General features: G+C 45.3%; 1 protein-coding gene across 1 annotated transcript; it reads right to left on the bottom strand.

Annotated features, from left to right (window-relative positions):
* Positions 1-867: 867 nt before the first annotated feature.
* Panx3 (pannexin 3) lies at positions 868-11,563 on the bottom strand. Its single transcript, NM_199398.2, is given in 4 exon segments — positions 868-2,515; positions 4,518-4,732; positions 8,666-8,808; positions 11,080-11,563. Coding segments are annotated over 4 exon segments (1,179 nt in total). The 5' UTR covers positions 11,261-11,563; the 3' UTR covers positions 868-1,875.
* Positions 11,564-13,692: the final 2,129 nt, after the last annotated feature.

A 13,692-nucleotide genomic window follows, 5' to 3' on the forward strand; every position in this document is an offset into this window, starting at 1 on the left:
TTTTTCTCCCAACTCATGGTGGGTCAGATTTCTTTTTTATGGTATTCCCATGATCCTCTAGGAAGAGCCACGGCAGGGTTGGATGGGAGAGCCAGAGACAGGTGGAGGTGAAGGAGGAGGGGAAGGAGGAGGATATGGTGGCAGAGGTGGTTGTCAGAACCACAATGCTATGATGAAGGCGAGGACAGAGATCCTTTGCTAGTGAACACGTGGGGTGGAGTGCCCTGGTGTCTTTGTTTTTGACATAGCAGGAACTAATTATCTGTAACTTCAAGAATGTCTAACTGCAAAGACACGTTCTAGTAGTCAGGAGACACAGCTACAAAGTTACAGTGGTGGCTTGTTTGTTTGTTTGTTTGTTGGTTGGTTGGTTTTGGTTCCCTTGTATCTAATTTTTTCTTGAGACTTTCCACAGTGCCATGACTCATCTCATGACCATCAGTTAAGAAGCTTATATCATTTCATAGTATGGCCATTTAATTTTAAAATCCAAAGCGGGGGACAGAGCTTTAAAGCAGCCTGTTGAGTTGTACAAATAGGAACAGGGCTTGGGCTGTCTTCTAGGACTCCGTTCTCCTTCACCCACTGCTCATGTTCTTCTTTCACCTAGTGGGGAAGCAAGAGGAGAGACTGAAGTAGTGGGTGTGTAGATCACAAAAGGGCTTCTGTACTCACTGAACAATTGGACTTCTATTAGTGACATGAGACTTTTGTTAATGCCATCGGCGAGCATCTATAAGCTCTTGGTTTGCTTTAGATAAATTTACATGGATTTGTCAGAAGCAGTATGGCTTTTCTACTACCTATACGAAGAGGGATCTAAAAACGGCTTGTGTAATAAAAAATTCTCTCAAGAAATACATAATGTATAGTTTAAAAATATTTATTAAGAGTCACCATGGTATTGGGGGTAGAGCACTGTCTTTTGAATCAGAGCAAAGCTTTGACAGTTAGATGCAAGGAGGGAGCCGTGAACGGTGAATTACAGAAGTGGATCAATATGACTTTCACGTTCATCTTGCTTAATACTTTTTTATTTGTTTACTTTGTTTTGTATATGGCGATCAGGGGCTAGCCTTGGAGAATCAGTTCTCCCTTTTCACCATTTGGGTCCCAGGCATTGAAATCAGGTCTAACCCACTGGCCTTCACTAGTTGGCTGTCAGTGAACGTGTAGTATCCCTTGGACTATTAAGAACATACCTAGACTCATTAAGACTTTAGAAGGGCTTCATAGGCTATAATATGAGCCCTCATGGAAAAGAATCCTCAGTTAATATCATAAAAAACGTAACTGACTTACAGAGTCAACTCGTGGCCTTTGCCTCTGTCCTATGTTCCAAGAGCAGATTACAAGTTAAAGCCATCACTATTTCTTGTCTCATTAGCAGGCCATGGGGTGCTTGGCAAGGCTGAAAATGTCCACAAAGCAGGATGGGCAGGCCAAATCAAAGTGTTTCAGGGGGTCATATCCTTATTAATCTCTTACTAAGTTGCTCTGCCTGCCCATTGTGCAGAGGCAAGCATGACTTCTAGAGTGGGTGGGTCTTGTGAGAATTTCCTTCCATAAATGGCCTTCAGAATTGTTCTGTGTTCAATGTTTGCACTTTGCTTCAACTTGATCGTTTAGCGTTTACTGTCCTCAGAATTCTCTAGACTGATTTTTCAGCTCTTTGACTCTTCACTTTCAGACTTCACCTTGAACTTCCATGCATTGATTTTTATCTTCTTATAAATACAGGATATTTCAGTTAAGTCTAATCTTAACAATTTAATGCAGACATCATTATTATTTTTCTTTTACTCTACATAGCTTGTGAAGAAGGAGACTTACTTTCTATAAAACTTATCTCTTATGCCTCTTTTTTTTTTTAAACTATGGGTGTTCATCATACGTATGTTGGGTGAGATGTTTAGGTTTTGAGGGTTCTAAGCCAGCCAATAAGGTCATAAAATCGACCACTGTGTCAATGTTGTGTTTCTGGGTGGTTGTATCCTTCAACACACATAAGACACTCAGCCAGCTAAAAGAGATGAGCTCAGAGATATTAGCTCGGAGGAAAAGAAGGATCACATTGAGGTCATTGATGGGGCACCCTAGCATCTTTCTACTGAGGAGATCAAAAGCTGGGAGCATCTCGTAGATGGAGAGGAGTCGTTTGTCCCACCGGCACAGCCGCGTGAGGTTGTATATTATCACTGGGACCAGTACGGTGTATATTGCTACACTGGAGACACTCACAATCTGGAATACAGACAGGGAGGTCAGCCTGCATGTGATCAGCTCTGGCACGTGGGTCTCCTCATGGAGTAGGCCTGTCTTGATGGAGCAGCTGAATTCTTCCTGAAAGAAGACGTCTAAATGGAAGTGGCCAAGGTACAGGTAAGTGGCTGAGGTGAAGAGGAGTAAAAGGGCGTTCCTCAGGAGGTAGGTGGCCACTAGCCAATGGGAGCGCTGCTTGCATGCCAGGTACCGCTCTAGCAAGGGAAATTCAAAGTACCGTTCCTTCCGGGCCCTGGGCAGGGGAAGAAAGAAGGCATTGTTAGGGAGGACCATGTAGAACCACACCTAAAAGCCACGTGGAAGAGTAGCAAGTCTGTGTATCTAGCACATTAATTTTTTTAAACCTTTATTTTAATTTTGTGTGCATGGGTGCTTAGTCTGTATGTATGTTTTGCACTGAATGCATACAGTGCCCACAGAAGCCACAAGAAGGCATTGGAGGCGTTGGAGATACAGATGTTGTGGGTAGCCACGTGAGCATTAAGAATCTCATCCGGTCCTCTGCAAGAACAGCCAGTGCTTTTAACTGCTGATCCGTCTCTGTAGCTCCAAACACGATATTCTTAGTATTGGGGAAAATCTGTACTCTTTTCCTGATCACATCCACAATTCTTCCACCAGAGGAGGTGTGAGTACCCCTCAATTCTCCAAACATTCAATGCAGTGTCTTAAACCCATGGATGACCAATGCATTATGAATGGTCATAATCCCAAAGAGTTTCTGCCCAGCAAGGTTAAATGAAGTTCAAACCTGAAGTAGGGCTTGCAAAGCAATGAGCTTATGGTTGGTAATGTAAACAATGGAGTTCCGTGTTCTGAATGTGATTTTGAGGCCAGTTCATTCATTTCATGCTGATTAATATGTCAACAACTCATTGTTGAGAATCATGCTGGCAAGGTACAGGTAAGCTTGTCTCTGCTTTGAGGGGCAGGGCAGATAAGAGATACCATATTCAATAAAATTAATACTTATTGCTAATGTACATAAGCCATAGTAGTTGTGAATATTAGGAGATGGAGTAACAGTGTAAGTTAGAGGGTTCAAAAACCATGATAGAGAATACTGGCTTAAATCTGGGCTCCAAAGTGGTAGAGGGGAACACTTTTTTTTTCTTTTTTTTCGGAGCTGGGGACCGAACCCAGGGCCTTGTGCTTGCTAGGCAAGCGCTCTACCACTGAGCTAAATCCCCAACCAGAGGGGAACACTTTTTATAGGGGACACAGCATGTACAAAAGATGACTGCAAATCTTAGTTCAATACACCTCTCACTGGTGCCTGCTGCCCGTGTCATACTCATTTAAAACCGTACCATCCTTATCTCTTAGCTTTCCAGCTCCCTTCCCTCTGTTACTTTTGCTTCCTTTGTACTGCTTGTCATCTACTAAAACGTGTTAGTGGATTTTGTACCTACCTCGTACTGGTAGGTACAGCCTTGTTGCCTTTTCTCCCTGTCCTGAACACACACACACACACACACACACACACACACACACACACACGAGAGAGAGAGAGAGAGAGACAGAGAGAGAGAGAGAGAGAGAGAGTGTGTGTGTGTGTGTGTGTGTGTGTGTGTGTGTGTCTGCTGTACTTATCACAGTGCCTGGTACTTAGATGGATGAATGACTAACTTCATCAATGATTTGCTCAGCGATAAGGAGGAGACTACTTAGGCACAGAAGTTTTCTGTTGTGCAGACTTCATTAAGTATTCCATATCTCAAATTCCTGGGGCCTGGGAGTGTTTCAGATTTGGGATTTGTTTTTTTTGTTTATTTATTTATTTTAGAATAACCGAAAGACTTTAACAATGATCCTTTTTAAAAATATTGATTTTGGAGCCCTGGGCAATTTGGAGACTAGAAATATTCAAAGTGTAACTAGAAATTTGAAAAGTAGTTGACATTGTCCTTGAGGCCTTGGACAGATATTTGAGAATTTCAACATTTTTTGCTAAGCATGAGTGGAGTTAACGTAGGTTTCTGAGCATGCAAAGTAATATTTTAGAGCTATTAATCCCTGTGGTTCAGTGTGTTCATCTGTCAGCTAGAGACAGATTCTGTTCTTTCTACAACAACGAGAAAGTTCATCCCCTCCCCTCCAAGAATGCAGGGATGAACTGAGTTCTTCACTCTCTTGAGAAGGATGGCATAGAGAAAATATCAATATGATTGTGCATGGTTATCAGCTTAGTGCTCCACAGAGTCCTTTAGAAGAAGTTGGAGGGGGCGACTCACTTCTCTAGCTCATCCCAGAAGACATGAGGGTCAGAGCTCTTCTGCCGGATCTTCAGCATGTGCTGTACCAGGCGGATGGAGCGGTTGTAAGACTTGTCCAGCTCACTGATGATGAATAGCAGGTCTGAGCTGAGGGCTGGCACAGCTGCATATTGCCAGAGCAGCACTGGCAGATACATGGCCACAGCCAGGGCCAGTAGAGAGTAGGGGAGAGCCTGCAAGAAAGAGAAGGCTGAGGAGGGAGCCCAGGGTGCTGGGGCTTGAGTGACAGCTAAGTGGGGGCTTGGCTGTTCTCCTGGTTTCACTTTAGAAGAAAGAGAGTGTATATTGTTGACCACCCAAAGCTCTCTGTCCATATAATAGAGCGAAACTAGTAAAGAGACATTATGTCTCTCTGTTACCCAGGTCCATGATTTTCTGACCTATGATCTGTCTGGGGTTCCAAGGAGAAGAGAAAGAATGAAAGCAAAGGAGGGATAGAGGGTAAAAAGTGTGTGGTAGGGTAGATCTCTGCCTTCACTGCCCCAACACTGCAGACTGAGTATCTAGCCCGCGATTGTGATCAGTAGTGGCCCCGACATCCTAGGGGAGAGAGAACTTTATTTCTTCTGTATATCCTGTTCCATGCCGGTCTTTTTGGACATTTCCCCAGAGATGTCGAATGTCAGTACCAGACACTCTTGGAATCCCTTGGGCGTCATTTCAGGTGTGCAGACAATGCAATGGAACTTCAGGAATGTGTAGCTCTTCTCAGCTATTCTGGTGTTTGTAAAGGTTTCCCACCACTCCCTTATGTGAAGATGGGCGTGCATGCATGGAGAATACGCAGGATGATGTGTCTGTGAGGCAAACACAAGAGATAGAAGATCTAGCTCTTGCAGCTCTCAGAGGAGCCAACTGGCTGACACCTTATATTTCTGCCATTTGGGCCACCCTTTGTTACAGTGGCCTTGGGAGAGTGTATAGGACTTTTTTTTTTTTTCTCTAAGTTTCCTTATTATACTTAGGCATCCAACAGAGGGAGGCCCATCTTTTTATTCATAGTACAGTCTCTACTTGTGAAGAATGTTCAGATCTACATTTGTTGCTAGGCAGTTACTGTGCGTTATTTCATTTCATTTCCACAAGGATGCTATCGGTGGGATGCCATCATCTATTTTTACAGTGAAGGAAGCTGCAGCAGGCCCAGGTCAAGTGTCTGCACCACATCACACACTCAGCAGGGGGAAGAGTGAAGGTCTGGAGGCAGGACGGGAGGTTTAGATGCTTATTGTGCTAATGGCCACTTGACCTACAGCTTCTTCCAAACTGCTTTGTCTTTGTAGTGGCAAGTTTAGAGGAAAAGATGGAGGGCTGTGTGTGTGTGTGTGTGTGTGTGTGTGTGTCTGTCTGTCTGTCTCTGTGTTTTCTGAACTGCAAAAAAGAAAGACTGGAGTAGGGCCTTATGTAACATTACAAGCATTTTCCTCTTATTTAAGAAATAACATCTCTGGAAATAAGCCCTTCACTTCTACAGAGTATATTCCTGGGGGTGAGGAGGAGCCAAAGAACCTGGGTTCAGAGATCTTCTGGTGACACTGTTAGTCAGGTGTTTTGACCTTTTTTTTTTTTAACATGAATCAACTCCAAAATCTGTGGACTTGTCTGTATCTTGGCCTGCTGAGCTGCCAGTGACAGAGGCTTCCTGTACTATCTCCTTCAGTTCTCTGGTTTTGCTCACTAGAATGACAAGAAGAACAAAAAGACATAATTTAAGGACAAAGCGAACAGGTGAAGAGGAGACAAGAGCAGCAGATGGTTGAGAGCTCTGCATCAGCCGCCTGACACAAGACGCTGGTGTGGGGAAAGGTGGAGGTCCAGGCAAGAACAAACTATGCGACTCAAAACCAAATAGACTCAGGAATTTGGGATATGGGTGAAACCAAACAGTGAGGGTATAAGTCGGTCTGAAACAGAACACTGAACAGTCTGTGTGACAAGCTGACCTGCAGACTTTGTGCAATGCCCAGCATTCAATCAACCGTCCTTTCCTGATGTGAGGGAAGGCTTGGAGGGTTGTCCCTGGAGAGACTAAACCATACTAAACTCTATACTCACATCCACTTCAGTCAGGAGAACTAGCCTGAGGGGTTTGAGTGATGAAGCCAGGTGAATGAGTACTTAATGGTGGGACCTGTGGCTGAGTTTGCCGAGGGCCAGTAGTCAGGCTTGATACCAGCTACATTCTCCTTAAACTAAGGACTGAAAGACTCTTCTCAGAGATAACACACAATACTGAGCTAGGACTAGATACTGATACCTGAGTTTCTTTACAATGAAGTACACCAGAGGGATCCCTTTCACCTAAATCTGCTTGTCAACAAGCCTCACTCACAGACACAAAACTTCTAATCAGAAGAAAAGGCAACTTTCAACTGCAGACTAACGTGTACACCGGAGACCAGCAGGCATTTGAAGAACCCCTGGAATGTGAAAGTCAGCTGCTTCTGTAAGGCAAAGGACACTGTGGTTAGGACAAAACGGCAACCAACAGATTGGGAAAAGATCTTTACCAATCCTACAACAGATAGAGGTCTTATATCCAAAATATACAAAGAACTCAAGAAGTTAGACTGCAGGGAGACAAATAACCCTATTAAAAATGGGGTTCAGAACTAAACAAAGAATTCACAGCTGAGGAATGCCGAATGGCTGAGAAACACCTAAAGAAATGTTCAACATCTTTAGTCATAAGGGAAATGCAAATCAAAACAACCCTGAGATTTCACCTCACACCACTGAGAATGGCTAAGATCAAAAACTCAGGTGACAGCAGATGCTGGTGAGGATGTGGAGAAAGAGGAACACTCCTCCATTGTTGGTGGGATTGCAGACTGGTACAACCATTCTGGAAATCAGTCTGGAGGATCCTCAGACAATTGGACATTGAACTGCCTGAGGATCCAGCTATACCTCTCATAGGCATATACCCAAAAGATGCCCCAACATATAACAAAGACATGTGCTCCACTATGTTCATCGCAGCCTTATTTATAATAGCCAGAAGCTGGAAAGAACCCAGATGCCCTTCAACAGAGGAATGGATACAGAAAATGTGGTACATCTACACAATGGGATATTACTCAGCTATCAAAAACAATGACTTTATGAAATTCATATGCAAATGGATGGAACTGGAAAATATCATCCTGAGTGAGGTAACCCAATCACAGAAAAACACACATGGTATGCACTCATTGATAAGTGGCTATTAGCCCAAATGCTTGAATTACCCTAGATGCCTAGAACAAATGAAACTCAAGACGGATGATCAAAATGTGAATGCTTCACTCCTTCTTTAAAAGGGGAACAAGAATACCCTTGGCAGGGAATAGAAAGGCAAAGATTAAAACAGACACAGAAGGAACACCCATTCAGAGCCTGCCCCACATGTGGCCCACACATATACAGCCATCCAATTAGACAAGATGGATGAAGCAAAGAAGTGCAGGCTGACAGGAGGCGGATGTAGATCGCTCCTGAGAGACACAGCCAGAATACAGCAAATACAGAGGCGAATGCCAGCAGCAAACCACTGAACTGAGAATAGGACCCCCGTTGAAGGAATCAGAGAAAGAACTGGAAGAGCTCGAAGGGGCTCGAGACCCCTTATGAACAACAATGCCAAGCAACCAGAGATTCCAGGGACTAAGCCACTACCTAAAGACTATACATGGACTGACCCTGGACTCTGACCTCATAGGAAGCAATGAATATCCTAGTAAGAGCACCAGTGGAAGGGGAAGCCCTGGGTCCTGCTAAGACTGAACCCCCAGTGAACTAGATTGTTGGGGGGAGGGCGGCAATGGGAGGAGGATGGGGAGGGAAACACCCATAAAAAAGGGGAGGGGGAGGGATTAGGGGGATGTTTGCCCGGAAACCGGGAAAGGGAATAACACTCGAAATGTAAATAAGAAATACTCAAGTTAATAAAAAAAAAAAAAAAGAAAGTCAGCTGCTGATAGGAATGGGCAAGGGCAGAGTGAGGTGGAAGGGAGTGTAAAGGGGTAGGGTGGAGTGCTGTGCAAGAGAGTATAGTGGTTAGTGCCCCCCCCCCATCCCGCTCCCAAGCCCGGAAGCCATCTGTCAAGGGCCTCTGTCTGCTTTACCTTGTGAGGCCAGAGAGATTTCACCGTGTACTGTCCAGCCTCATCCTGTTTATAGTGAGCCAGTGAGTCCCAGCAGGAGCTGTCCACAAACACAGCCTGTCTGACACTGAAGTTGCTGGGAGAGAAGCAGCTGATCGGAGACCCTGCAAAGGGAGCAGAGCTTTGAGGCAACCTTAGGTACAGCAGAGGGATGGAAATCAGTCATTCAACAGTTTTCTGGGTGAGGGGACAAGGGGACAGGCTTATAACTTGGTAGCTTTCTGTGGAGGGAAGCCTTGCCTTCTTCCCGAGCCTTAGCTTTCTCCTGCTGTGTCAGGGGAGGACAGGTCATGATGGAGTAGGACACAGTTTGGCCCATGTTACCAATGTGCTGACTCGGTCTTTTAGGTCTGATGGGCCATTTGTCTCAGGGTTCCTTCAGACTCCCATACAGGAAGCTATCAGAGATGTCTTGAACTCAGCAGTTTGCCTGCCACCAAAAGGCTTTGATAGTCACACATCCACTCAAGAGAGAGGACAACCTTTAAAATGTTTTTGAAATGATGATATGTGTTTGTCACACATGAGCCTGTGTCCTGACTCGCTCATGGAGGTCAGAAGATGACCTATGGAAGCTGCTTCTCTCCTTCCACCAGTTCTGTGGTTCTACCATGTGTGTACTGGGACTGACTTCAGGTGGCCAGGCTTGGCAGCAAGTGCCTTTACCTAAGGAGGCATCTTGTCAACCTTGTTTTAAGACAGAGTCTTAGGCTCTGTGGACTTAGGCTCAGTTGGACTTCAATCTTGTCATCCTTCTGCCTCAGGTTCCATTATGGTGGGATTACAGACATGTGCACCATACCCAGACTGAAAGACGGCATTTTTTTTTTTTTTTTGGTTCTTTTTTTCGGAGCTGGGGACCGAACCCAGGGCCTTGCGCTTCCTAGGCAAGCGCTCTACCACTGAGCTAAATCCCCAACCCGAAAGACGGCATTTTTATTTTGTAAAACGCAGAGGACTAATGACTGGCTTTCTGCATGGGAAGGCAGATGGGCTTGGATGAGAGGCTCCAGCTTTTTTGTTTCTTATCAGACAGAGGCAGAGCTGGGAACCAATCCTGTTGCTACTCTTGATGTGAAGCAGCCGAGAGAGGTGGAACAGTTTATCAGGAAACGCTTCGAGCTAATGGGCACAGGCAAAAGAAAACTAGGAGCCCAGTGACTACCACAGAGGGAACAGGCTTTCTGAGGTAACCCAGTGCTTACAGCGCTGCAAACACGCACATGTCTGTTGATGCCTAGGGCTGTGGAGAAGAAGCAGGGGCTTGTTCAGCACCTCTGAACAAGGTTGTACGAACTCGGCAAGCGGTTGGAAAAGAGTGCAGGGGAAAAAGTTTGTTCACAGGGGGCTAAGAGGAAAGGATTTCAAGTTCTGAAGAGATTACAGAGTCCCAGCCTCTATCTGTAGAAGCCAAAATAATAGTTTTATCATTATTTTGACATAAAAAATGACTACTAAGGTGACAACGAATTGTTATTTTAAACATATGTTAACATGTGGAGCGTATTCTCTCCTTCACCCTTCCCATCTCCTCTTGCTTCATCTGCTCCCCTCCTGCAATTACTTTATTTTTTGTAGTTATTCTTTATTTTAATAAATAAGTAAATCGATTTACTTTACATCCGATCACAGCCTCCCTTTCTCCCTCTCCCTCCTCCGCTCCTGGTCTCACTCTCATGCGCCCCTCCCCCCCACTATTACCCCGCCCCTTCTCTGAGAAGAGGAAGACCCCCATGGGTACCTATCCACCCTGGCACATCAAGTCCCAGGAGGACTAAGCACAGCCTCTCTCACTGAGGCCAGACAAGGAAGCCCAGATAGAGGAAGGGGATCCAAAGGCAGGCGACAAGAGTCTGAGACAGCGCTTGCCTCCCAATTGTTATGGGACCTAAATGGAGACCAAAGTGCACATCTGTTACAAATGTGTAGGAAGCCTCGGTCCAGCCCCTGCATGCTCTTTGGTCAGTGGTTTAGTCTCTGTGATCCCCCACCGGCTCAGCTTACTTGACTCTATAAAATCTTGTGGTGTCTTTGAGCCCCCTGGCTTCCTCAGTCTTTCCCCTCACTCTTCCACAAGACTCCCTGAGTCCAGCCTATTGTTTGGCTGTGGGTCTCTGCATCTGTTTCCATCAGCTGCTGGATGGAACCTCTCCGAAGAAGGAATTATTATTTATTGTTAAGACTCCCAAGTTGCAACTTTTGCAACTCTTTGGTGCTTCCGCTTCGTTGGTGCCCCATACCTAGGCAGCACCTGCCCCTTGGGAATCCAGTCCAGCCCAAAGCCAGGAAATCTTCTTAAGACAGCAGTTAGCTCGCTTTATAGCTGTTATAGGGTAAAATGAAGTCAGGTCTCTTACCGTTTGTCAGTAGCTTACCTGATGAGAACTCCTGGGCGAAAGCCAGAGACATCAGCAGCAAGGGAAAGCCCACAGTAACGAACTTGACCATCTTATCCAGCGGCAGTTCCAGACGCAGCCCTTTGAGCCGAGAGCCCCTGCGGTCAGGCAGCAGGGCATCGGAGAGCATGTACTCTGCCGCTGTGTGTGCGAGTGACATGATGCTGCTGAGTATGGGGGCTTTGGGGGAATACAGAGGACACTGCTACTCTTAGCAATCTAGGTACAGTGGGGTGATGTGACAGCTTCAGGCAGCTATGTCGCAGCACCAGCCTCACAGATCTGTGCTAGTACCAGGCAGTGGTTCTCTACATAATTGCCCAGGCTCTAAGCCAGACGCCCTGGCAATTAGAGGAGGGCATAGCCTTGATGGGTCTTCACTGGAGGAGGGTCAGGCTTTACTTGTGTCTGGTGCCAGGGTGCTTGCCTAGATTGTCTCCCAACAGACGAAGCACTGTGGCTTTATGCTGTCCTCTGATTAATACAGTATTTTCAGCAGTGGTGGAGAGAAGGAGGGCCGTGGGCTCAGCCCCTCATGTAATTGGTGTGGAATTTGGGTGGAGATTGCTCAAATGTGTCGAAGGCTCTCATTTTGTGGCTTGGGTGGGAACGGAGCCCCCAGCATTCGTCGAGGATGGTTACCTCTCTAGAGCAAGCTTTGTTCCAGTGATGTGTTTTGCTTCTTCCCTGAAACTGCCCTGTTGATGTTAATTTTCCTTCCCGACTCTAGTCTTTCAACACTATACTTACAATTTTCGGTTCAGCTCAGCCTACCCTTTCTCTGGGAAGCTGGGGGAGGGGTGACAGTGTGCTGCAGTGGAAAGAATCTTTGAAATTTGGGATCCAAGAGTGCTTATATTTCAACTGCATGATTTGTTTTCTCTTCTCTCAAGGTTCAGTCTGTTAGAAACCATGGAATTGGATATGTATCAGAGAACAGTCTTGCTAGATTGTAAAACACAAACATGCCCTACGTTTTGGTTAAGTGTACACAGGGCCCAGGTATTAAATGATTGGCTGCCAGCCTGTAACACTCTGGGGGAGTGGTGGAACATTTAAAGGGTTGGGCTTTGGTCACTGGTGCATGTCCTTGATGGAACCTGTGTCTATACTGAAACCCTCATGCTCTTTGTCTTGCTCTCCCACCATGGAATGAACAGATTCTTTTCCTCTGTACTTCTGCCACGAGTCGCTTTGCTATCACAGGCTCAATACTACAGAGCCAAGAAGCTACAGACTCGGAAACCATGAACTAAATACAGATTTTCTCCTTTCATATTTTCCCTTTTGTAATACAGAAGCTTCAGGTACAATGATCTCTATTCCTAAGCCAACCTTTCTTCCCTTTAAGTTGATTATGTCTGGTATTTTTGTTACAGTAACAGAAAGTGGACCAGCATAGCAAGTATCAATTCAAGCTGATTTCATGTGGTCGAGTTGGAGAACAAGACAGTCTTGCCTCTAGTACTGCCCTTAAACTTGCAAATGAAGGCTCTTAACTAGTCTCCTCTTGGTCTTCCTTGACTGTGTTATTCTGGTGGAGCAAGGAGTACTTGGGCTGCTGGATGTACCCATTGTGAGTTATACAGAACCTGTGTGCTACTCAAACCACGATTATGGTACTCTTGCCTCTGTAACTCCTTACCCAAGGGCTGCGGCCTGCTTCCAGGGCCCGTGTGCGCCCTGTACTCAGGTACTGACTGGTACAGTCTCTGAAGGAATGGTTGTGTGGGTGTATGCTCAATGTCTAAGGAACAGTTATGGAGTATGGTTGGAGTTTTAAAATCCTGACATGTCCACACATGCAACTGTGACTTTCTCTCCCAGCCTCCTTCAGTGTGGGACTTAGCTGTATTGGGATAGAGACCTGAGATCATGCAATGGTTCTAAATTGAACCTAGCATTGATCTTTATGAAGTGTGTGTGTGTGTGTGTGTGTGTGTGTGTGTGTGTGTGTGTGTGTGTGGTGTGTGTGTGTGTGGCTAGACAGGCAGAACATATGTAACAATTTGTTGGCTTGGCTGATAATTTTTCAGTTTTAAGATTTATATGGTGTATGGATCTCTATAAACACTTTTATCCTGTGGCCAGGGATGTTTAGGCTAGGCCTGCCATTCCCTCATCTCATTGGCTGGCCCACCCTATTTATAGCTGCCCAGTGTGTGCCGATTGCCATGATTTAGGCATCTGGACCGCAAAAGAGTGATTTATTTTGCATCTTCCATCCCCCCTTCTGGATTCTCATCTCCATACCTTTTAATTACACGCATTTTCGTCAATGTTTATGGTCAGTTTTTATGCATATATAGTCTTTTGCTTCTAAAAACTCTCTATATTTTTGAAGTAAATTATACATATGTAGTATTTATAATATGCCTATTTGTGCAGCTCAGTTCTGCTTCATCTGACCCAGAAGCAGAACATTCGACTCTTCAGACATCGCAATGTGTTCTCACTAACAGCTATGACTTCCTAAAGGTAGCTGCCACCCTAACTTCTAGTAGCATAGATTAGTTTTGCAATTGTAACAACACCGTACATAGGTGGAGGGCCACGGCTGTAGCTGAGTGGTAAAAAGAGTTGCCTTGCATT

Source organism: Rattus norvegicus, chromosome 8 (genome assembly GCF_021556685.1).
Source record: "Rattus norvegicus strain SHRSP/BbbUtx chromosome 8, alternate assembly SHRSP_T2T, whole genome shotgun sequence".
Classification (NCBI taxonomy): domain Eukaryota; kingdom Metazoa; phylum Chordata; class Mammalia; order Rodentia; family Muridae; genus Rattus; species Rattus norvegicus.